The sequence below is a fragment of the Chinchilla lanigera genome, unplaced genomic scaffold, assembly GCF_000276665.1.
Source record: "Chinchilla lanigera isolate Chin_1 unplaced genomic scaffold, ChiLan1.0 scaffold00131, whole genome shotgun sequence".
Lineage (NCBI taxonomy): Eukaryota > Metazoa > Chordata > Mammalia > Rodentia > Chinchillidae > Chinchilla > Chinchilla lanigera.
Window position 1 is genome coordinate 953,658 of NW_004955532.1, and position 13,010 is coordinate 966,667.

At 39.0% G+C, this 13,010-nt stretch overlaps 1 protein-coding gene across 2 annotated transcripts in view; it reads left to right on the forward strand.

Annotated features, from left to right (window-relative positions):
- Positions 1 to 13,010, forward strand: part of Arih2 (ariadne RBR E3 ubiquitin protein ligase 2) — a 74,871-nt gene that overhangs the window by 19,909 nt on the left and 41,952 nt on the right. Inside the window, exon 2 of one of the 2 annotated variants that reach the window (XM_013507578.1) lies at positions 12,665 to 12,710. The exons of the other annotated variant lie outside the window; for it this stretch is intronic. Within the exon in view, the coding sequence (XP_013363032.1) occupies positions 12,672 to 12,710 (39 nt within the window). The 5' untranslated portion in view covers positions 12,665 to 12,671. The remainder of the gene's footprint in view (positions 1 to 12,664; positions 12,711 to 13,010) is intronic. 2 annotated transcript variants of the gene reach the window in all.

The window sequence follows — 13,010 nt, forward strand, 5'->3', positions numbered from 1 at the left end:
GTTTTTATTACAGTTACTTTGATTGAAGGTTTGCTGTATTAAACTAAGCACGGTGGCACATGCATGCCATCCCAGCATTCTGGAGGCGAAGGCAGGAGGATGCCAAGTTTGAGTTCAGCCTAGGCAACTTAGTAAGAACCTACCTAAAAAAAATATAACAAAGGGTGGGCTTTTGAGACAGGGTCTTTGCAGTTCAGGCTGGCCTTAAGCTCACTTTGTGACCCAGGCTGACCTCAAACTTGCAACAATCCTCCTGCCTCAGCCACCCAAGTGCTGGGATTACAGATGTGCGCCACCATGTCTGGCTTTGCCTCTTTAAAATTTTAAAAAAAGGAAGGATGAGAGGTGTAGCTCAATTCCAAGCCCTGTGTTCGATCCTCAGTACCACAAGGGAGGAAAAAAGATTGCTGTATTAACTGCAGTATAGCACTGGAAAAATGTTTCCTAGAATGCTCCATTCTGCTATTGTATTGCTTTAATTTGTTTTAAAATTTAATGTTTGCTCTTCAGCAAAATGTGGGTAGAAAATGTCTGTGGATTGGTTTTCTTCTTTGTGAATTAGTCATGAGTTTTCAGGGCTTCTGATTCTTCAGTGCTGAAGTCTTTGTAGTCTTGTGTTCAGAACAACCTAGCTTTTAATCCGTTTGTCATTTATAACATGATCTCTTAAGAGCATTGAGTACATGTATAATATCTGGTGAAGACTAATTTTCATTATGAAATAAACCTTTTCTGGTATAGCTGAATTTTAAGACTACTTCATTTTTATTATTTATACATACAACAAGTATTGATTTTCTATTTTTTCTTTTGTTGTTGTTACTATGCATGGGAAAGTATTTTCAAGCTGAGCCCAAGAAACACTGAATGTTTTCTTGAGTAGTCTGATTTCTATTTTTGTAACCTGATGTCAGATTTCGTTGCATGCCTGTGTTCAAGTAGAATCTAGATTAAATTCCTGTGTTTCAAAGTAGTTGGTTGTTAAAGGATATGTTGAGATATTTCACAGTGCTTTCAACTGAAATTCCAATGTGTATTTTGTTGATGTAAAATTTTATTTTTAAAAGAAGAGGGCTGGGTATATAGCTTAGCAGCACAGCACCTGCCTGGCAAGCACAGAGTCCTGAGTTTGATTCCTGGTACCAAAAATAAAAAAAGTGAAAGAGGAATGTCTACAGTGACATTGAGAATTGCTTAAGTACATCTAATGCAAAGTTGTCTTTACCTTGTTACCGCTTTGTACCTGATCCTATACACGTCATGTTCACCACCTCCCAGAAAAGCTCTTCATCAGATTCCAGACCAGCTTTCATACCAGTCTTCTTATTGTGCTTTCACAGTACCTAGGAAACAACATAAATTGTGTAATCAACAGGGGATATGACATCTGTGTCCCAATCTTGAATTTATCTTTAAGTTTATATTGTCAAGATGTTACTGCAGCCTGGCGTGGTGGCGCATCCCTGTAATGCGGAGACTGAGGCAGGAGGATCTTTAAGTTGGAGACCAGCCTGGGCTACCAAGTGAGTTCAAGGCCAGCCTGAACTGCATAGTGTCTCAAAAGAAAAGACAGATGGGGACACACACACAAGATGTTACTACAGTGTTGAAGAATATAATTCATGTTTCATTAACCTAAAATAAAAGTTTTCTGCTCTGCTTATGTATATTCATACAGATTACTGTGCTGTAATTTATTTAATCTATATTTATTATCCACTATGTACCAGGCACCAGAGCTATGAACAAAACAAAAAAATACCTGTGCAGAGCTAGGCTTTGGTGCATGCCTGAGGGAAGATCACAAGGTTAAACCCACCTCGGGCAAGTTAGTAAGATCCTGTATCAAAATAAAATGAAAGGCCAGGGATATAGCTCAGCGGCACAAGTGCCTGTCTGGCAAGCTCAAGGTCCCAAGTTTGATTCCCAGTACTAAAAAAAATTAAAATTAAATGAACAAACAAAATAAAATGAAAACAGCTGGGGATGTAGCTAGTGGTAGAGTGCTTGCCTAGCATGTACTAGGCCCTAGGTTAAATCCCCCCTCCCCCCCGTCACCCCACAAAAAAACTTGTCCTGGCGGACATTACATTTTAAAAATCATTGTACACATATATTTATGTTTTCAGTGTTTTTATGTATATTTAAACATTTTCCTGTTTTTTACTTTGTTCTCATAAATTATTTTAAGTGACTGTATAGCATGCCAAGACTAAGAGGTCTTGAAAATAATTTGCTCCAGCTTTCCCCATTGGATATTTAGGTGAGTACTTACGTTATAGTTACTGGGAACTGGTTGTATTTGCTGTGAGCATCTTTATGTGTGTGGCCTTTGTGTCTGTGGGACTTCATTGAGAGTGTTGGCTAGCCATCATGATTGGGCTTCTGGTTCCTTTCCTGCCATTTTGTATTAGGTGACCTCTAGCAAGTGCCTCAGAATTTCTTCACCTGCAATTTTCTGATCTGTAAAATAATACAGTACTTCCTTCTGAGTATTAAATATGGTAATAATGTGTAAAGTGGTGGTAATGTGTGTAAAGTGCATGAGTACTGTATTCAAATATCCTGTGGTGGTGATGGAAGTAGAGCAAGAGTGAAGCAGTGGAAATGTTTTAATGTTCATTGAGAATACATTCTCAGGAATGTGGGTCTTAGCTCCTAAACAAGAGTCAAGCTGAAGGTTCTGGGCCCCATGTGGTTGTACAGTATTGGGTAATGTGCTTTGAACTCTTGCTTTTGCTGAGCCTCTGTTTGATAAGTAAAAACACAAAATGAATTTTGAGTAGGACCTGGAAAAAGATATAGGGAAGATATAACCTGTTGGTTGCTTCTTCATTTCTGGTCAGCTGCAACATTGGTCTTTTGCCTGTGTTGAGAAGCACTGCTTAGGAAGTGTTTGGTTGATTTTGGGCTCCTTGCTAGTGAGGAACTCTCTTAATTTGCTTTGGTGTTTGTTTGGTTCCCCATCAATTTTTAAAATTTTGTCTTTACCTCTCCTGCTCCAGGAAAACTTGGAGGGATTGGAGTTGTCTATCTTACAGAGGGAGGAATTGTGGGAAAGATTGGAAAAAGGTACAGATTGAGAAAGCTGGAAGCTGCTCATCCGGCTTCTCCTCAGATGTGTCTGCTTATGATTTTCTTACTTAAACTGACATTAACTATTAGAACATAAAGCTTGGCGTGCTGTACACCTGTAATCCCAGCACTTGAGAAGCTGAGTCAGGAGGGTTGCCTAGACTACATTGTGAGTTCAAGGCCAGCCTGCACTAGAAAGTGAGACCCTGTCTCAAAAAAACCAAAAAACAAAACAAAACAAAAAAAAATGTGGAGCTTAGGTTGTGTTCCTTTTCTTTGAACCGTCATAAATCTTTGTAAACACAAATGGTTTCATGGTAATGACAAGTTATCGGCAATAAGTAGAGAAGTACTGTACTGTAGAGGCAGGATAATTAAGAGGTTTATTTGGAGTCTTAACAGTAGAATAGAGATGTGGTACATGCGCGTGCGCACATGTATGTATGCATGCATGCATCATGGTGCTGGGTTTTGAACTGGGGGCCTCACATAGGCTAGGCAAGCGCTTTACTGCTGAGCTGCGCTGCAGCCCCAGACATTGTAGTTTGGAACGAAGTGTGGGCCCTCTGTGGAAACATGATCTCCTCGACTGGCAGTTTCTTTTCGGGTCAGCTTTATCCACTCTCATTTCTTTTATCCCTTATTTAGGCCTTTTCACTTGCTTCATTGCTGGCATCATTTCCAAGAGTCTAGATAATCTTGCTTCCTTTTACAAGAAATAACTCCAGTCCTACCAGGCTTGGGTTCCTGGTTTTTCTTTCTTAATTGTTGGCACTGTCAGTTACCAAGCTGGAAACAGATCTACCCTGTATTCCCTTCTCCTATGAAGCCCTTCCTGATTTCCATACTCCATCGCTGTTAACTTCTGGACCACTTTATACATGTTTCTTGGTATGCATCACAAAGATTGCAAATTGGTTGTTTGTAAGACACAATATGAACTCTTTGAGATGCAGTTCAACAGTTTTTCCATACTTATCAACACCTAACAGAAACGTTCTCAGTAAGTGGTGTTCGTTTTTTACTGGCTAAACCCAAGTCAGTAGGTGTAAAAATTGAGTTTAACCCCCAAAGCTCTACCTCTCATTTGTAAACAGAATTTGTCAAAAGAACTTTTCATGAAGCCAGTTGGCCTCTAGAGAATGTGTAAACCTAATGGATGTATGGTCTCAGCTTGTGATATTAGAACTAGTTTTGGCGGTTTCAATACAGGAACATGGATTTCATAAAGTAAGGAAGAAGGAGTGCTTACTTTCTTTGCTGAAAACAATGTGACCAAGATTTAAATGTACTGGTTTCTTTTTTTTTTTTTTGAGACAGGGTTTTGCTATTCAATTCAGGCTGGCCTTGAATTCACTTTGTAGCCCAGGCTGGCCTTGAACTGACAGTGATCCTCCTGTCTCAGCCTCCAAAGTGCTGGGATTATTATAGGCGTGTGCCACCATATCCAGCTTATTTTTTTATTGGTATATAATAGGTATACATAATGATAACATTCATCATAGGGAATTTGTACCTGTACATGGTATATTTTGCTTCTTTTTTTCCTATTTCCCCTCCCCTCTCTTCAATCCCTCTTCCCTTCTTTTTTTTTTTTTTTTTTTTTTGTACAGGGAATTGAACTCAGGACCTTGCGCTTCCCAGGCAGGTGTTGTGCCACTGAGCTATATCCCCGGCCTTTCCCTTCCTTATTTACAAAAGCTCTTTTTTGTTGTTTTTTCCACAAAAGCTTTTTTTAGTGTGTGTGTTTTCGGGGTTTTTTGTTTTTTGGTTGGTACATTTTAGATATACATAATGGTAACATTCATCATAAGGAATTTGTACCTGTACATGATATATCTTGCTTCTTTTCTCCCATTCCCCCCTCCCTTTAACCCCTCTTCATCTGCTTATTTACAAAAGCTTTGTTTCTATTTTTTCCTTCTATTCTTTTTTTCTTTTCCCTCCTTTCCCCTCTACCCTCCCTTGCTCCCCTTCTCATTTGAACATTTTATCACCATTTCCCAATATCTAGTATACATTTTGATCCTTATTTACACTTTCAAGTTCTCATACCAGAGAAACAATATGGTATTTAAACATGTGTGTTTGATTTATTTCACGTAAGAGTATTGTCTCAAGGTGCATTCATTTAGCTAGAAATGTCTCAAGATTATCCTTTATGCAGAGTAGAGAATGTGCTGGTTTGATAACCAGAGAGGGACTAGGCCCTAAATTGATTTTGCTTACAAGTTGGGTAGGCTCACGGTAATTTTTTAAAGGAAACAAAAGTTTATTTTGAAATATCTTGTAATGTTTTTAGTGTCTAAATATAACTTCATGTTTCATTCATTATCAAGATAAAGTGAGTTCTTATGTCCTATTTAATAATGATAACTATGAAGATGACAAGTGATATGTGCAGTCATAACTACAGTATGTTTTAAAAGTTTTTGAAATCTATGACACTGTAGTAGAATACACTGAATCTTTTCTTGGAAACTTAACTTTGGCCTCTGCTTCAAGATGATTTAATGCACTGACATACTTTTGTCCCTTTTCGTTTTTGGGTTCTTTTTTTTTTTGGCATTGTTCATTTTCTTGTTCAGATTTCTGTAGGGGTTTTACTTGCAATAGCCAAAAACTGGAAACAACTTGAATGCCCGTAAATAGATGAATACACACCTAGAGGCTAAGCATCCCTAATCCAAAAATTTGAAATCTGAGCCTTTTTAAAAAGTGTTGTGATACTTAGCTAGTAAAGTACGTGAATGTTCCACAGTCCCCAAAACTGAAATCTGAAATACGTTTAGTTTCGAACATCTTGGATAAAGGATACTCAACCTATAGTGGCATACTTTCAGAACAGAATACTTCTCAGCAGTACAAGAAGAATGAAGTACTCATATAAGTAGTGTTGAAAAAATAAGTATGCCACATGAGGGAACATGGGGGTAAAAAGACTGAAAACTCATGATAACGGTCATAAAGTTATAGGAAATGCAAACTAATCTCTCACAAAGGAAAATAAAAATGGTTGCCTGGAAGACTGGGGAGGGGAAGAGGGGGGATGAGATAAAGATAGAAGGTGACTTTCCATATTTAATATCATGAAAATGAAAGTAAAGGTACAGACATGTTTTAAGTTGATGCCAACAAAGAAAAGGGTTGGGAGGGTATCCTGTGGGGACATCATTGTAAATGGGAGCCAGTTTGTCCAGCAGATCTGATTTGACAGACAAGGGCTGGAAAGGATGAGTGCATGTGAATGTTAAGATTAAAGGTCTATATATAGCATAGTCAACCCTGCCCCCACTTGTTTCTAGGCACACACAAAAACGCTTATTTTAAAGGAATAGAATGAACTGGGGAGAAATAAATGAAGAGTATGAGATTTGGCTGATACCACTTATTGTTCTGGGAACCCTTAACTTTTGAATACTAGTTGCTTATATAAAGATGGAATGAAATATACAAAAGTTTTATTATAGTAAAAGACATAGTGCTACTTCTAAACCCCTTGCAGATATTCCTCCTAGCTTCAAACAGATTAATTCCTTTGTTCTTGCCACTTTCTGAAATGGTTCTAGAAGCTCTCTTTCTTAAATGTCTTTATGAGGTCTAATCAAAAACATAGTGAGCCAGGGATGGTGGTGCATGCCTGTAATCCTAGCCCTTGAAAAGCTGAGGCAGCAGGATTGCTGTGAGTTCAAGGCCAGCCCGGACTACATAGTGAGACCCCCCATCTCAAAGAAAACAAAACCAAACTACAGTGATTGCTGGTGCTGAATGTCATCCAACAGAAAGAAAGACTTGTAAAAGCATTACAGTGTGTCCTTACCCACCTTATTCACTGGATCTAGCACTGAAGCCAAGTATTTTTGCAAACGCCTATAATCACAGCATTCAGGAGATGAAAGCAGGAGTATTCCCCCGAGTTTGAGTCTAACCTGAACTACGTAGTGAGACTCTGTCTCAAAAAACCAAAATGAACACGAAAGGTACATGTTTTGAATTGATTGAGGACATCAAGGCAGTCAGACAGCACACTTACGAAACACACTTACAAAAGATGACTTTCAAAACTGCTTTTAGGAAGGAATATGTTCAAATTGACATTAACGGCAATGCAGCTTTTATTGTAATTTTTTTTTTTTTTTTTTGGAGACAGGGTCTCACTAGTTAAGGCTGGCCTTGAGCTCTGTAGCCCAGGCTGGCATTGCACTCATGGCAGTCCTCCTGCCTCACCTTCCTGAGTGCTGCTATTACAGGTGTACACCACTACACCTGACTTACTATAATAAATTTTTACAATTTAAACATTCACATTTTCAATCACACTTTAAGATCATCAAGTGACAGGAAAGCCTGTCAGTTGTCAGGTTCTGCCCATGAACATAGAATTTAGGCCCACTTTTCTAACCCTTCCCATTTATAGTGTACAGATTTATCAGGTGTGCACACCTGTAATCCCAGCTGCCCAGAATGCTGAGACAGGAGGATGACAAGTTTGAGCCCAGCTTGCATAATTTAGCCTGGGCTGGTTTTAAAATAGAACGGAAGATTGGGAATACAGCTCAGTGACAGAGTGCCTGACTGCCATGTGCAAAGTGCTGGGTACACACACACACACACACACACACACACACACACAGGAAATCCAAGACTACATCCTTACTTAGCGTGTGTAAGCTTTCAATTTGCAGCACCAAAAAGAATACAAAAAAAAGTGTACAATTCAGTGGCTTTTGGTACCTTTGCAGTGTTGTGCAACTGGGTTTTTGTTTGTTTGTTTTTAGATAATGGGAATTTAACTCAGGACCTTGAGCTTACCAGGCAGGCACTTGTGCTGAGCTATATTCCCAGCCCCAATGTTGTGCAGCTGTTATCTCCATTTAGTTTCAAAATGCTTTCATTATCAGCCAGGCATGGTGGCACACACCTGTAATCCCAGCACTCAGGAGGCTGAGGCAGGAGGATCACCTTGAGTTCAAGGCCGGCCTGAACTGCATAGTGAGGCCCTACCTGAAAAAACAAATAAACAACAGCAACAACAAAAAGTTTTCATTACCTCTAAAAGAAACCCAGTACTAACTAAGCTTTTATTCCCATTCCTCTCTGCCACTGGCAGACACTAATCTTTTCTCTGTATTTGTGGATTTCCCTAGTCTATATGTTATATAATTGGAACCATGTAATATGTGACTTTTTGTTTTCAATGTAAATGGCAGGTCACAAATCACCACACACTGTGGAAAACAAGTAATATGAAAGCAACACAAAAAAATTTACTTTAACTATAAGGAACTAGGTGATATTTTTACCTATTACCAAAGTGGACTATTTAGCTGGGTGCATGCCTATGATCTCAGCATTCTGGAGACTGAGGCAAGAGGATTACAAGTAGAAGCTCAATTTGGGCAAGTTAGTGAGACTGTATCTCAAAATAAAAAATGAAAAAGGGACTGAAGATACAGCTTGGTGAGAAGGCCCTGAGTTCAGTCCTCAATAACAAACACAAACTATTTAATATTCTCTAGGCTATTTAAGAAGAGATTCCATGAAGAACAGAAAAACAAAAGGAGCTCATGGAATGTATTATAGGCTTGCCAAATTAAAAAATATTCCTTAGATCAGAAGATAAAATCAAGACTATCTCTCAGTATAAAGCCAAATATAGACCAAAAAAAAAAGACATGGATCAATCTGGAGGTCCAGCATCTACTGGACTTCCTAAAAAGTAAGAACAAAACAAGAAGCACTGGAAGGAGGAAAATATTAACAAAAGAAAACTTCCAATATCTAAAGAGAAGAGCAATTTATAATCTTATTAAAAGTGTCTACTCATTGCCTATAAAGACAAAGACCCATTGCTAGAGTTTTCACTAGAATTTCAGAATAACAAGGATAAAAACTGGTAAAAGTTTCCATAAAGATGTTTGAGGTCTTCCACAAGAAATGAAAATAAGATATCCCATTAGCAACAGTGACATCCAAGGCCCTGGAAAAAAAAGATTGAACCTAGAATCCTATCATTACAAATATACTTGTTTTCAAACTTGAAAGGGCTCCCAAAATTTATTTTTCTTACATCATTTTTGGAAGTAGTTACTTTGATGATGAAGATGAAAAAGCTGGATGGAAAAGAGTACAAAAAATGGTTAAGCTAATGTAGTAACCCAATGGGAAAATCCCATGATTGTGAGCTATAGAATAGTATTGGAAAACATTCAGCCCTAATTTAAGAACAAATATTGGTGGGCTCCAGGAAAAATTTCTGAAGGACAGGAATGGGTTAGATCCCAAGCAGTAGACAGAATGAAAAACGTGGCAAACCATTGAGGTATGGTGAAGAAACCATAAGACTACCATGCACAGGGTGCAATTAGAGTCGTTAGGTAAAGCAGAGAAATTATACATAAAACATAGTAACTCATTTAAAACCACAGGTTTACCAAAAGTGTGAGTAATTGGTGGTAAACAATGTATTTGTGCCTAATATATGAACATTCTCCTTTGGCCTAAGGACACCAACTTTGAATCTACAAGGAAAAAAAGGAATTCTGCACCTGTGAACAGTATTTTAAAGTTACAGAAGTAGCAATAGAGGAACTAAAAATAGCGATTTAAATATGAAAAAAGTTTGGGCTAGAACAGGGTATAGATCTGAGTTGGTTCCAGTAGAGAACTGTGGACATACTCAGTGATGATAGTAACCACTAGAAGGATGTAGACTAGGGACTGGAAGAAATTCCTCCTGGGTAGAAAGATGGGTGATGACGGAACAGACTGAGATGGTAGTATTCCTTTTTGTCAAAGTGCTTTTCATGAGCAATTTGATTTTCTTCTTTCATCGTTAATTGGGTAGTCTAAGAATTGTACCCCCATGAACAAATACTTCCTGAATTTCTTGTTTTAAGAAGAGAGGGATGGGGGTGGGGAGAATTTGTCCTTTATTTGAAAAGTACTTCAGGTCTCTTTACCTTTAATTTGTTTCTTTTTCTAGAATGGTAAAAAAGGAGAGAGAAATAATAAAACCTTTTCTGCTTCTACTTCATATTTTTCTGATCAGTCCACCACACATACCTTTCATTAGCTCTCTTGAAAAAAATGTAATGTGGCTTCTCCAGCTTAGAGCCTGAACAATTCTTTCCCATTGCTTCTTTCTCTATCCCATATACTGGATTTTTTGCCTCCTCAAGCCTTCTGTCCGCATCTCTACCCTTCCTGCAATTCTCAGGAGACCTCAGCCCTCTATCCCTTTTCAGCTTCCTGAGAGGAGCGGCATCAGTCCTCTTCTGCTACATGGTACTTCCCTGAGGGTTTAAAAGGCTTTGGGTCCTGTATGTGCTGTGGAGGTTGTAGGTATGTGGTAAGTGGAGACTAGACCGAGTGGAGACTAGTGCTGCAGTGCTGGCCCAGACATTGTCCCAGTGCTTGGATATATCAGAGAAAGACACAGGAAAAAGAAACCCCTGCCCATCTGTTCTGTTCCTTTCTGTTTATATGGAGTTTTTCACAGACAGATTATAAAAACAGGGTTATATGTTTTGACCATAGCAAAGAGGGTAGCTGAGGATAGCGGTCAAGGGAGTAGAAGCTCTGGCTGTTAAGAGTCTATGGCTTAGTCGTTAAGATGTTCTGGGCTGGGGCTGGGGATTTAGCTCAGCGGCAAAAGCGCCTGCCTGGCATGCGCAAGGTCGTGAGTTCGGTTCCCGGTACCGGAGAAAAACCAAAAAAAAAAAAAAAAAAAACCAAGATGTTCTGGGCTCTTAAATTAGGTGTGCTTCCTTTAGAGAAAAAGGGAGACCAGGGTAGCACGACCTAGCAGGTAGCTGATATTCTCTCTCTTTCTTTTTTTTTTTTTTTTTTTTTTTTTGGTCTTTTTGAGACAGGGTCTCTCTGTGCAGTTCAGGCTGGCCTTGAACTCACTTTGTAGCCCAGGCTTATGTTGAACTCGCAACAATCCTCCTGCCTCAGCCTCCAAAGTGCTGGGATTACAGGCATGCGCCACCACACCCGGCGATACTCCCTTTCTTTTGCCTAGCTGGAACATTTGAAACATTTTTTGAAGTCATTTTTGGATAAGATGGGCTTGTGACTATAAGAATGGAGATTATAGCCACAAGCCCATAGGTTGCAGTTCATTTGCTACCCAGTTCCTACCTCCATTTGTTTTGATTGTGGTTGCTGGACATTATCTTCATTAACTGAAATTACAGTAAATCCGTTGACATGGCAGCTCCATACTGCCCCACCCCCTGAAATCTGTTAGAATTCTAGAAGGGGCTGTGGCAAGCCTTTTGTACTAAGTACTTCCCAGAGGGTTTTCAATTAAATGAGAACTAAAAGGTAATGTTACCTGAGATTGGCTTCACTGTAACATGAAAGGTTGGAATGGAGACACAGTGGGCCTGACTACAAGATGATATTGGAGCTGGATGATAGGGACATGGGTTTTGTTGTTTACTTTTGGCATTTCTTTTTTTTTTAATTTTTTTTTTCCCGGGTACCAGCAATTGAACTCACGACCTCACGCTTGCCAGGCAGGCGCTGTGCTGCTGACCTAAATCCCCAGCCTTGTTTTTTACTTTTGCTTGAAATTTCTCATTTTTAAAAAAATGTACCTTCATGATTGAGGAATGATGACTTTCATATTCTTGCTTTTTTTAAAAAATTTTTTTATACAGGGTCTCGTTTTGTAGTTAGTCTGGCCTTGAACTCACTGTGTAGCCCAGGCTGGGCTCAAACTTTTGGCAGTCCTGCTGCCTCAGCCTCCCAAGTGCTGGAATTACAAGCATGTGCCAAAAATTTTTGCATTATTGTATAAATGATTCTTTATTGAGTGAGGGATTTTTGTTTGTTTGGTTTTTGTATTGATCTTAATGACTGGAAACCGTAGCAGTTAGAGAAGAAAAGAAATAAGGTTAGACTAGTGAGAAAGTTCTAACTATGTTAATTATATTAATTAGATTTTAATAATATGTAGGTGCCCCAACTATGAGTCAGACTGTCCCCATGGATCTATAAAGAAAGAGTAAGGGAGGTACAGTTATGATGAGGATGCCTGAGAGCTGACGTTTTAGAGGCTGAGAATATGTAGGTGTGATGTATGGAAGTGAAGTCCCCACCATTTAAATTAAACTTCAGGGGTGAGATTTGCCCATAGTCAAAGCAAGCCCTCTGGGACACCACTATACCATCATGTCCATCTGAGTTTGCAAATCTAATTAATATAAATAACATAGTTAGACTGATGTTCACCTACTTTGTGCCTTAGTCTTATTTCTTCCTTTTATCCCTTCATTACCTTCTTATCTCCCTCCTCTTTTTCTCAAGGCTGGAATTCATCTATCTTGATCTCTTCAGCTTAATTTTCCTATATTATATCCTTGTCTACTCCAGACCCAGAATCTGGCCTGTGGTTCATTCCTTTTCTTTATTGCTACTTTTTAGTGAGTGACCACTAGTGTTTTACTGTTGTGTTTGGATTATGGAAGTGGCTCAGGCTGAAGCATGCAGATGCATTCATGTATCCTTAAAAGATTTCAGGCAGTTGGCAAGTAAGAATTCTAAATAAAAATTGAAACTACCACCTGTATTTTTTCAGGCCGTTGATGCTCACTGCCATCAGCTGCATCCTCCCTATGGCACTGGTAAGTGTGGGAAGGGCTGGTGACAGTGTTGGTGGGCTGCTGGATGTCTTCTTGGGGAGAATCTGTTTGCAAGCTCTGTTAACTTGTCCTGAGGGCTGGACAGCTTGAAACAGCTCTAGGAAACACAAAAAGATGGAGCAATGATTGTGTTCCTGTATTTCTGTGGGGAGTTGTTGTTAGGAGCAGAAGCTGTTCTGTATGGGCGTTGATCCCTATATAGAATTCATATGTTCTGTGTGTCGATATGAATAATAAACATACTGTCCAAGTGCTCTGGGATGTTGAATAATCACTGGTAAA